Source organism: Leopardus geoffroyi, chromosome B1 (genome assembly GCF_018350155.1).
Source record: "Leopardus geoffroyi isolate Oge1 chromosome B1, O.geoffroyi_Oge1_pat1.0, whole genome shotgun sequence".
NCBI lineage: Eukaryota > Metazoa > Chordata > Mammalia > Carnivora > Felidae > Leopardus > Leopardus geoffroyi.
This window is the reverse complement of record NC_059327.1, coordinates 86462637-86475036: the sequence shown is the minus strand read 5'-3', so window position 1 is coordinate 86475036 and position 12400 is coordinate 86462637. Positions and strand designations below refer to the sequence as shown.

The 12400-nt window shown below is 42.6% G+C and overlaps 1 protein-coding gene across 1 annotated transcript in view; it reads right to left on the bottom strand.

The window, feature by feature from the left end:
- SETD7 (SET domain containing 7, histone lysine methyltransferase) overlaps positions 1–12400 on the bottom strand; it is a 50142-nt gene that overhangs the window by 19100 nt on the left and 18642 nt on the right. The window contains exons 4-5 of the mRNA XM_045467236.1: positions 8903–9104; positions 4066–4255 (exon numbers count right to left, since the gene is read on the bottom strand). Coding sequence (XP_045323192.1) covers positions 4066–4255; positions 8903–9104 — 392 coding nt within the window. The remainder of the gene's footprint in view (positions 1–4065; positions 4256–8902; positions 9105–12400) is intronic.

Sequence of the window (12400 nt, the reverse complement as noted above, 5' to 3'; positions counted from 1 at the left end):
GAACCGATGGGCTTAGTCCTGTAAAGTAAATTCTTTCAGGCACTAAGACATCACAAATAGTCCCATTAAGCAATTCCTCGGTGGTTACCAGTGGTTACCAGGTCCTCTTTCAGTTTTGTTTTGTTTTGTACAATCACAAAATCCAAAATCAATGTCTCAAACCAAAAGTTAAAAAGCAATCAGGATCAGTCAAGGTCTAGCTAGGAAACAGACCATTTGAGTATTTCAAAGAGAGAATTTCACTCAGGGAATTGGTTATACAGAGCACGGAAGAAGTGAGAAGCCAAACGGGCAGGTGACGAGCCCAGAAACTGGCAAGAACTGGAAGCCATACAGCCCTAAGCCAGAGGGACAAAGGCGGAGAGGGTGTGCCTGGGGTTCTAGAGTTGGATTGATGCGGGACCTTTGTGTTGGGAGATGGAATCAGGAGACAGGCCACTGCTGGAGACACTGCTGGACACAGAGAGATCTTCTCCCCAATTCCTTTCCTCTCCATGCCCTTGGCCAGTGCCTCCCGATGGCCAAACCCAGAGAGAAGCCAATGCACACGACCCTAGGAAACGTGGCCTGCCAGCGGCAGAAGCCCCTTGCAATGAAAGCAGGACACGTGGACAAGAATTGCATCTGGGAGCAAACTGGTAATGGACCAACGCACAATCCATTAAAGGAAGTTAGTTTAAAAAAGAAACAACCCACACAATTCAACCAAACTTTTCTGTGAAATACATGTTGTATTGCACAGAAAATCTATGAACCTCCACCTCCCTTCTTTAGACTAAACCTTTCATCCCAAACGTACAGAGTGCCAACTACATGTAAAGCACTGTGTTAGGGACCGTGCAGGTGCAAAGAGGAGAAACACCTCCAGCTGCTCTTCAAGGAGCCGATGCGGTCTTTTCCAGCTTAATGTCCCTTCCTGTTTTTCCTAGATCTGCTCCAGGCAAACGGAGCACAATCTTTAGTTTTACTCCTCTCCTCTATAGTCTATACTATGCCCTTTGACCAGAATTCATTCATTCACTTGACAGTCACTAATTCTACGAGGTGAGCCAAGCCTTAAAGACAGAATGGGAATTAACAGAGAAAGGAGTTCCTTTGTTGAGAGATGAAGAGACAAGGCAAGAAGAAAATCCCGCCTGAGGCATAACAAAGAAATCAGCGCATGGTAAGCGGAGAACTAGAAGCAATTTATGGGAAGCGCCTGGGTGGCTCAGTCAGTTGAGTGGCTATTGATTTGAGCTCAGGTCATGATCCCAGGGTCGTGGAATTGAGCCCCGCTCTGGGCACCGGGCTTGCTTAAGATTCTCTCTCTCTCCCGCTGCCCCTCTCTGACATGTGCTCTAAGTAAATAAAAATAGAAGCAGTTTGTGGTTACAAAAGCATAAAGAGAAAGGGTGTGGTGGGAGAGGTCGGCGGGGGGCAGGTTGGGAGTACTTTGTGTGAGGTGTTTGCATTACGTTTTCCTCCTCCCCATGGTGGACCAGATGGCAGCATGGCCCTGTCAGACCTCATCTGTAGGTTAGTCCGCAGCAGCAGTCACTGAGTAACGAGAGGGGCTGGGGGAGTGCGGTGGGGAGAGGTGCAGAACACTGAAGACCTGTGTCCTGTCAGTCACCCAAAGCAGCCATGCTTCTTGACCTTTGTGAAACCCAAATTGCTCAATGTATCCTTAAATTAACAGGCCTGCCAGAATCTCAGCAGTTATGCCCCTCCTCCCGACCTTTACTGTGGCCTTATAATGAAAAGGGTGTTCATCATTTACAACCAGGAGTTCTAAAAAAAAAAAAAAATACCCTTTGAGAACTATTACCCTCACTTCCCAAAATCTGTTTCTTACTTATACTAAGAAGAAGGTAATAATAACAATAACTTTCATTATGGTGTTTTTACAGTCGCTGCCAGCACCTGTCTTTTGTAATGAAGAAACAGTTTCCGAAGGGATAGAGAACTTGCCCGAGACCACACTGTGGCAAATGCTGAAGCTGAAACTTAAATGAGGTGACTCCAAAGTTCAAGGCTCTTGCCACTAAAACACGCTGCCACTTGTGAAGTTTTAAAATTGGCATCACCATTTGGGGATCCTCCCCTGGCCCAGGTCCCTTCATTTCTAAAGACTGTGGCACTGTTTCCTTTCAGAACACATGTGAAGAGCACAGATATGAGAATTTGAAGTGCAAAGATTACTGTTTCACTTAAAATGAAAACAACTTCATTTGGGGAGGATTGAAAATTTACAGAAAAGTTGCAAAAATAGTACAGAGATTCCCCAATATCCCTCATGGTTTCTCCCAATGTTAACTTCTTCTACTTCTCCTTTTTTAATGTTTATGTATTTATTTTGAGAGAGAGAGAGAGAGAGAGAGAGAGAGAGAGGCAAAGAGAGGGGAGAAAAACAGAATTCCAAGCAGGCTCCACTCCATCAGAGCAGAGCCTGACTTGGGCTCGAACTCACGAACCGTGAGATCATGACCTGAGCCAAAATCAAGAGTCAGTCACTGAATCCACTGAGCCACCCAGGCGCCCATCTCATAATGTTAACTTCTTATGTCGCATGGTATGATTGTCAAAATGAAGAAACCAACATAGCTACATTACTATTAACTAAACTTCAGACTTTATTTAGATTTCACCAGTTTTTCCACTAATGCCCTCTTTCTCTTCCAGGATCCAACCCAGAATCCCACATCACATTTAAGCTGCCTCAATTTTTAACTTAAAAAAAAAAAAAAAAAAAACTGAGACATTTAAAACAACTCAAGTTATAAATGCTAGATTTCCCATTTTTGGACATTCTCCTCTGGAGATTCTCCTTCAGATCACAAATAGCTAAATATTATTTAAGAATGTGAGTGCCTAGATTTATTATCTTTTTTACTTTTTTCTTCTTAGAACCTAACTTAGATTGGAAATACATGCATATATTGTTTTCAAGGAATCAGACCAATATAAACAGCTTCTTTTTTTCTTTGTTTTTTCCCCCAGACTTTCTACAATAAATAATTTTATACGCAGAAAAAAATATTTAGTATGCTGTATTATACTTCTATATGGAAATGGGGGGGCGCGTGGGTGGCTCAGTCAGTTAAACACCCGACTCTTGATTCTGGCTCAGGTCATGATCTCACAGTTGCGAGATGGAACCCTGCCTAGGGCTCTGCAATGGGTGTGGAGCCTGCTTAGGATTCTCTGTCTCTCTCTCTGTCTCTCTCTCTCTCTGCCCCTCCCCTGCTCAAGCTCTCTCTCTCAAAAAAAAAAAAAAAAGCAAACAAATAAATAAAAAAAATGAAAATAAAAATAAAGTAAAAAAAACTAAAAGGAAATAGGATTTTTTTCTAATATGATTCCACTGGGCTCACTCCTGTGTCCAGTATGTGTCCTGTGAAGATGCCACTATGCATTTATCCTTTCCAATCAGGGCTCGGGCTGAATCAGCTTTACAATCTGTACAACCTGGAGATCTACCTAATTTGATTCTTTAATATCATTGAACTGTATTTCAGTTTTTTCTGAGATATACTAATCTTTTGAAATTCATGGAATTACTGCCGTCATTTCTTCAATTCTTCCCTGTATTATTATATAGCTATATTCTTGTCATGTGACTTTTAGCATCTGCTACTGAAATGCATGGTGTATATTTCCCCGTCTCATTGATATTTGGCTTGACTATGTGATTTGCTTTGACCAATGAAAAGTGGGTGAAATTATGTCAATTCCAAGCCAAGCTTTCAGAGGCAGCATAGGTGTCTGCTCATGCTCTGACTTCTTGTGACCCACTTGGGAAAATCTTGACCACCAACATCCCTTCAGATGGCCCCAGAATTAAGACCGGTAAGACACAATACAATAAGAAGCCTCAAGTCCAGCCATGCCCAGCCCAGCCCACCCCAGACCAGCTGGAGTACAGCTTATCACCTGTATTTGAGATGTTAAGGTGTTTGTTATGCAGCAAAGCTGACTAATGCATGATTAAAGTGGACTAGACAAGGAAATTAACTTCTCTCAATTATGCCCTAACAACCTGCTTTGGAATTAGAGCACGCTTCTGAAGCAGATCCAACTTACTTCCAGGCATCAGTTCAAAGTGAGGCCTTCCTTCTTCAGTGGACATAAGGGTAGCCAGCTTTCCCTCTATCATCTCTCCATCGATGAATTTTCCATAAAGTGCGGTCCTCTCGTCAGGGTACACATACGCTATCTTCTCGCCTGTCATCTCCCCGTCTTCATTTACTTCTCCCACAAGGCTGCCTCCATCCTGATGGGAGAAGCCAAAAGCCAGAAAATATTATATATAGTATTTATCCACACGGCACGACTTCAAGAAATTTTTCTTGTGCACTCCCTTCGTGGATAGCACTAACGTAACAGCTTAAGAACTCAGAGAAAAACCTGATACATACTTACTTTCCCATCCAACCCCATACAAATAAACGGCTAGAGGTTACATGCAGAGAAGCACAGAAAGCCCGATTTAGGGAGTCAGAGACCAAGCTGCACTTTGCAGTGGTCACAAGTTACTGACACTCTCTCTTGGCTTGTTTTTGAAGAAGAACATACGTTGTATTTGGAATATTAGTTACAAACATTTAAAGGAAATGTAACAATAAGTGTTACTTTGGGCTGATACCAAATGTGATGAGGAACTGTGGCAAGATGGTTTTACTCACTATTCATACCATTTCACTTCTCTATGGGGCATTTTGGATTTCTGGTCCATTAAAAAAAATCTTTAGTTCAGATGTGTTTAAGAATTAATTTAGTGTACATGAGTAAAGAGAGTTGTCTGCAGTCTTTTTTTAAATGTTTTCTTTTGAGAGGGAAAGAGAGAGAGTGTGAGTGGGGGAGGGGCAGAGAGCCATGGGGACAGAGGATCTGAAAAGCAGGCTCCAGGCTCGGTGCTGACTGACAGCAGGGAGCCTGACGTGGGGCTTGAACCCATGAACTGTGAGATCATGACCTGAAGTCAGATGCTTAACCGACCCACTGAGCCACCCAGGTGCCCCTGCATTTTCTAACGGATAAAAAAAGGACTTCTGGACACTGCCTTTCTAAGAATCCTACACCACCACTTTTTATGGCATTAGAAGGAAAAGTGAAAAAAAAAAACCAACTGAATTCTATTCCCTCCCCCATCACCACTTTCTTTCCACTTTTCTTTATTTACTGTTCCCTTCTGCCTCCTTCCAGGAGAGAAGCCAGCTGTGCTTCCTGTTTAACTGTCACTTGCTTTCATTCCTAAAGGTCATTAAATACTTCAGAGCAGAGGCTATCATACAATTCTGTACCCTGGCAAACGCTAGGGACATAGTAGGTGATCCACAAAATACTTTTTGAATTGAACTGGGATACCAAAAAAATAATCTAATAACTAATCAAAACATAACTGAATCTAGACTACAAGAAATGTTTCCTTTTTTACTGCCCATGCGGAAGGTCTTTATGGTATAACTTTGAAAACCTGGGACCTCTTTGGGTTTGATATGACAAGAGTAGTGCCATGACATATTCTAAACGCTTGGTTACTTCTCCAACTCAAAGGTTCTAGAAACAGCTGCTCAAAGACAGGAGTACAGGATGACTTCTGAGTGATCCCAACGGCTGCTTACAGAGAGACAGCAGGAATAAATAACATCAGGCACGTGATTTCTATAGTTCTCCATAGTCTGATTGCTCTTTGGAGAAAAGACTTTATAAATTCAAAAACGAATCACGGCACTTTCATAAAAAGAAAAATACTTGGCAGCATTTTTCATGGATAGAAAGCGCATTAGAGCTATATTACTGCTCTTTCTCCTCCCAGAGTTAATTCTTAATAACCCAGCATAAACGGGGATGATACTTCCTGCAAGATCTGCCTTCAGGCTTTCAGGGGTGATTACTGAGCAGAACGGTGTTAGGGCGTTTCTGCTTCTCATATGCTGTAACTAATGTAAGCCAAAGTTACCAGTTATTTGTACAGAATTCTGTCCTTCTAGGGTCTCAGATTTTTCTCCTTAGTACTCTAAACTTCTGGTTTGGGGGTGGTGGTGGTGAATTTCTCTGTCTAGTATGATAAAGCAGAGGTTCTTTTATTTCCAACAGGACGTAAACACTTTTAACTGAAAATGACGTCACTGTTCCAAGGTAAAATTCTGAAAGAAAGAAGCTGTCCTGAGAGTAAGCTTATAAATACTCTAAGGGGAGCCGTTCTTTTTTCCTCCCCTTGTTTCTGCTTCGACCCTGTATCACAAAACAGGTGCCGGTCTGCTGTGTCAGGGAGTGCTGGGGAGGAAGCTGCTGCCTTCTCTCCTTTGCTAGGAGGCTCCCCTTCAGGGAGAAGGAATCACTCATTTGAGTAGTGAGAAGGCGGGGTCTGACAGCCACCGCCACCCATCTCTCTATTAGGTGGAGGTGACAGGGCAAAGCCTGCTGCCCCCAGAGGTCCTGTCCTGGAAGCCGTCCGTGCCCTCAGGCTGCACCTGCACCCCTCTCCATTCCTGCCCTTTCCTTGGGGAAGCTCCCCGGGGCAGGCCCTCCTTCCCTGGGGAGACCCGCGACTTCCCAGAGCTCTATCTGCAGCTGGTCCAACTGTTCCGTTCAGAGGGGGAAGGAACTGAAGTGCATTCTGACTTTGGGTCCATAGCACGTCTCCGACCCAACACGGTCATAATAAAACCGACCTTTTGATCTCTGACACCTAGGTCTATTTCTTAGTGGATTCTGAATTCAGAGAGAAGAGGGATGTCATGAGCCCTCTCCACTGCCAACAGATACCGTATATAAAGCAAGTGTTATCCCAGGTTAATTTTGAAAGCTTATAACTCCCCAGTGCTTCTTTCCTAAGGCAGAGTGTTCTCTGGGTATTTAATAAGATAATAATTAATACAGCAGGCTGATTCATACAAAAGGTGATCTCCTCTAGAGACTTTAATTGATCCTAGTCACAAGTAAGATGACAAGTAGTAGGAGGATCTGGTAATCCCTATTTTGCCTCTTCCCTATACCCAACTGCACGCACAGAGTTCCACTTTCCCTGACTCCATGATTTACTGTCGCATCGGCAGATCCCCAGCGCCAGGCGGCAAGATGCTCAATCGGCCTACTCCTGAAACAACAAAACTCTCTGTCTTCCTAAGCTGGTTAAGAACCTGCACCACTTCCCTCTTCCTGCTTGCCCTGTAGGCAGTGACTAAAAGGACTTTTGATCTATTGTAGAGCCTACTAAGAAGATATGTTAAATGTCTGGGCAATCATTTAAAAGATCTTTTGCGGTATTCTTTCCTTCTGCCCTGCTCCTAGAGTAGAAGTTTTAAAAAAATATTTTACTTATTTATTTATTTTTAAAGTTTATTTGTTGATTTTGAGAGAGAGACAGCGAGGGAGGGGCAGAGAGAGGGGGAGAGAGAGAATCCCAAGCAGGCTCCGGCTGTCAGCACAGAGCCTGATGGGACTAAATGCCACAAACCGCAAGATCATGACCTGAACTGACATCAAGAGTCAGATGCTCAATCAACTGAGCCTCCCAGTCGCCCCTTTAAAATTTTATTTTTAAAAAATTGTTTTTTAATTTTTATTTAAGTTTTTGAGAGAGAGAGAGAGAGAGAGAGAGAGAGAGAGAGACAGAGCATGAGTGGGGAGGGGCATAGAGAGAGAAGGAGACCTAGAATCCGAAGCAGGCTCCAGGCTCTGAGCTGTCAGCACAGAGCCCGGCACAGGGCTTGAACCCTCAAACTGTGAGATCATGACCTGAGCCGAAGTCGGCCACTTAACCGACCGAGCCACCCAGGCACCCCAAGATTTTATTTTTAAGTAATCTCTATACCTAATGTGGGGCTCAAATTTACAACCCTGAGATCAAAAGTCATACACTCCACCAACTGAGCCAGCCAGGCACCCCGAGTATAACTTATTTTTAAAGAACAATAATGTGTAAGTAGATTTAGCTGGGGGCTATTTTTCTTGTTATACCTGTAATAGATCTTTTTTTTTTTTTAATCATAAGAAGATAGGTCTCAGAGTAAGAAAAATTGTATTTTGACTTAAGCTCTGGACAAAATTAATTATTATTATTATTATTATTATTATTATTATTATGTTAAGTAAGCTCTTTGCCCAACATGGGGCTTGAACTCATGATCCCAAGATCAAGAGTCACATGCTCTACTCACTGAACCAGTCAGGTGCCCCGGACAAAATAAAATTTTAGATAAAATATTTTCTAAGGTCTATTTTCTGACACATTTTCTGGAAATTAACTAATAACAGATGGGATATTTGAAATGCAAACAACAATTAGAGCATTAATTCCCAACCCAATGAGTTTTGCCACATCTTTTTGCTCCAGTAAACCCTAGAAATATTGGGAAATATTACCAAATACTCAAAGGCAAGTTAACTTTAATCACCTTAATTTAAACAACATAAGCCATAAATCACTTATAAAGTAGGGAGTAGGGTTGTACAATCAAGTAATAACAGTGCGGTAAGTCCCAAAAGATGGGAGATTGCTGGATCAGTCTCCTGTACGAGAACCAGAATGAAGTGCAACAATGAAATATTCCATCTCTTTCTGTATATCAGAAGACTATTTTTAAAAAGCATGCATTTTTTTTGGTCTTTATTAGTGATACGATAAAGCCACTTTGTCCCGATCGATTTGTTTGAATCACGACTATTCTTTCCTTTCCAGAACACCACTGAAGAGGAATGAATAGTAGTTGCTAAGATCAACAATCTAAGTGGACAGTGAGTAACAGTGAGGGGCACACCTTGTAAGCTGGTGGCTTCAGCTCCTGTGAGTCTCAAATTTCACAGATTGGTATTTTCTAACATAGAGAGTACATGTTACTCCTCATTGTGAGGAGTCAAAGCATCGGCTTGAAACATGTTACATTCCAGCAAAATGAACAGTCACCAGGCTTACTGGGTAGTATATCCAGCAGACTCCATGCCGAATGTTATCTTTGTATTGCCCCTTGAAGATCAGTCTGCCATCCGTGTCGTACTCCTGGGCGGGACCATTCAACTCTCCGTCTACATACGTGCCCTGGAGAACGCCTCCGTCCTCGTAAGTGTACACACCCTGGCCCTGTAGGGCATCGTCCACATAATATCCCTCCAGGGTGCTGTGAGAGAAGGGAGAACAAAAGGGAATGGTCAGATCATGACTGTGCTCTCTGAAAAGAAAGGACCACATGAAAGGCACTGCATGCCCAGCTCTGGTTTGATGCTGACCTGTATTCAGCCCATCTCCTGAATTCCCTAGATCGCTGGGAAAAACACTCCCGAGATACAGGTAGCATTAGAGACAGAGAGAGATCTACTTCTTAACTTCCTGGTTGCTATTAATCCTTCTTCTCTGCTAGCAGAAATAGAGAAGAACAAGGGTACAGGTGGAAGCTGAGAACAAGCCTCATCTGAATACGTTTCAAGGCTAAGATGCCGACCCATACCGGGCAATAGAAATGGTGGCATATCACACATAAACCATTGATGCTTAACTCCCTCAAGAGGGGTCCAGACCTCACTGGTAGTTCTCAAGCTCTTTTAGATTGCTTGTACATATAAGTATCTAATAATACGAAAGTGGTTTAGAATGTAAATGTCTACGTGTTTGTTTAAGTCATTAAACGTATTACTTATGGGTGACAATCATAATTGGTAGCCAATCAAAAGAACCCCTTCCATTTCTTTGGGTGATATATGGGAATTTACTTAAGTAAATGCATGCGTGTGTGCGTATGCATGTGTGCGTGTGCATGTGTGTGTGCGCATGATCAGGGCAAATGGGGGCAAGTGAGGAAGACTGCAGGCTGAGCCTTGCTAATATCATCAGTAGCCCGAAAGTGTCGAGACCCATACTTCTAGAACAGAAGCAAGCTCACGGGGGTGCTCATGGTGATATTACAATAACTTCTCCATCGCTCCTCATAAAACACTTTTGGAATTTCAGTATGTTTTCAGCCTCTCAAAGGTCATTAACTTCACCAAGGAAACTAACTTCACCAAAAACTCCCTTTATGTACAGCAATTTGGAATAAGGGAAAGACCAGCTCGAATAAGTTTTAAAATTTAAAATGTAAGATGTTTATTAGCAACAAAGACAGTTTGTTTTAGTACCTGCAGATAGTGTTCATTCATCAATTCAACCACCAACCATTTATAGGGTGCCTTCTAAGTAGCGAGCATTGTGGGAGGTTCTAGAGAGCCTGATGAACAAAATAAACAAACAGGAGAGGCTGGCAGGCACACACTGTGTAGTGGGGACAGATGGGACGCAAAGGGGGCTGTGAGGACTAAGGTGGTCGCACCTGACTGTGCCTGGTAAGGTCTTGTCTTGCTTACTGAAGGACAGAGTGAGCTGTAATTATTAAATGAAAGGCACAGTCTAAACAACACAGTAGCCCCTGATCACACTGTAATTACACTATCAGTAGTCTCCCAAGGAGATAAATAGTTCTCTTTCAGTTTTGTTTGTACTACCAGTGATAAACAGGCAGAGTAAATTCATGAAGAGAATGAAGTGCACTTTAGTATAGCCCTTGCATAAGTAATCGCAATTCTGTATCAGTGAGGTTGGAACTAATGAGATTTGACCGTCATTAGACTCCCCCAACAGCCAAAAAATAGGTAAATAAATACAAACAAAAATAACAACAACCCTGTTGAAAGATAGCTAAATCAACGGACGCAATGATGCAGTAGATGGTGCGAAAAACAACTTCATCATCTATCTTCACAGTTAGGATGGCCGGATAAAATATAGGATGCTCAGTTAGGTTTGAATTTCAGAAAGACAACAGATAGTTTCTGTAGTTTAAATATGTCCCTAATATTGAAGGGAACACAGTTATCCTAAAATATTTCTCGTTGCTTATCTGAAATGCTGTTTTAACTGGGTGCTGTGGATTGTTATTTGCTAAACCTGGGAACCCTATAGGCTAGATTCTCAGGGAGCATTCAAAACGTTCCTGTGTGTGTTTGAGCAGAATTATCCCCTGACAGACGAGTCTGCCAGTATTTCTCAGGTTGAAGATCAAATCTACATGGCATGGGTCTTGCAAATCCCTGAAACAATAAAATGGACTTGCACATACTTCCCCGTAACCATCCCCAGGAGTTTGTCCTATCCTCTTACCGTGGAGCCTGTCCTCGTTAGTATCATAGCACCAAAACAAACAGCTATTTCCCTCTTAGCCCGACTGACAAAGCTACACAAATGCAAATTCTTTTTAAAAAAATTTTTTTATGTTTATTTATATTTGAGAGACAGAGAGAGACAGAGTGCAAGTTGGGGAGGGGCAGAGAAAGAAGAGACACGGAATTTGAAGCAGTCTCTAGGTTCCGAACTGTCAGCACAGCGCCTGATGCAGGGCTTGAACCCACGGACCTTGAGATCATGACCTGAGCCCAAGTCGGATGCTTAACCGACTAAGCCACCCAGGCGCCCCCACAGATGCAAATTCTTAAGGCATCGGAGAGCAAACTTACTGCGTTGTTTTTCAGCACCTGCCTGAAAGAAACAGCTTAGCCCCCTTAGCAAATTTGTATGATAGCTTGGATGAAATCTGATGACAAAAGGGGCATGTTATCACATGAACTGGGTTCTCTAGGGCCATAAAAATGACAAGAATTTGAAATCCTCTGTCACCGAGGAAAGAAAATAAAAGCTTCTTAGTCTGGTGTGAAAGGTTCTGCCATTCTAACTTTTTCTTCCAGGGGATGCTGGCAAACCACAGTCTGCTGCCTGTTTGTGTAAATGCAGTTTTATTGCAACACAGCCTCGCACATTCCTTTCCGTGTCCTCTGTGGTTGCTTTCATATTATAATAGCAGAGTTGCAGAGTTGCACAGAGACTGGATACGGTCCCCAAAGCCTAAAATATTTACCATCTCACCCTATACAGAAAACGTTTGCTGACTCCTGTTCTATAGTTGTCGCTCACGCTGGTTTATTCGCTGAGCCCAAGCACACCTCTTTATATCTTAGCTTCCATACCATGTGATGCTTCCTTCTTCCTGTAAAATATATGTAACCAAACACTTTTTTGTTTTAATTTTTTTAATGTTTATTTACTTTTGAGAGAATGAGAGACAGAGAGCGAGTGGGGGAGGGGCAGAGAGAAAGAGAGAGAGAGACAGAACCTGAAGCAGGCTCCAGGCTCTGAGCTGTCAACACAGAGACCGACACAGGGCTCGAACTCATGAACCCAGAGATCATGACCTGAGCCAAAGTTGGACGCTTAACCGACTAAGCCACCCAGGCACCCCTATAACCAAACGTTATAAATCCCGGAGGACACATCCAGGAAAAAAGTTGTGGGCCACATTTTCTGGTTTTTCATTCAAAACAGAAATAACCTTGGGATAAAAATGAGTCTTCTCAAGCCTCTGGCATTTTTCTATTCAAAAAAGAAATAAAC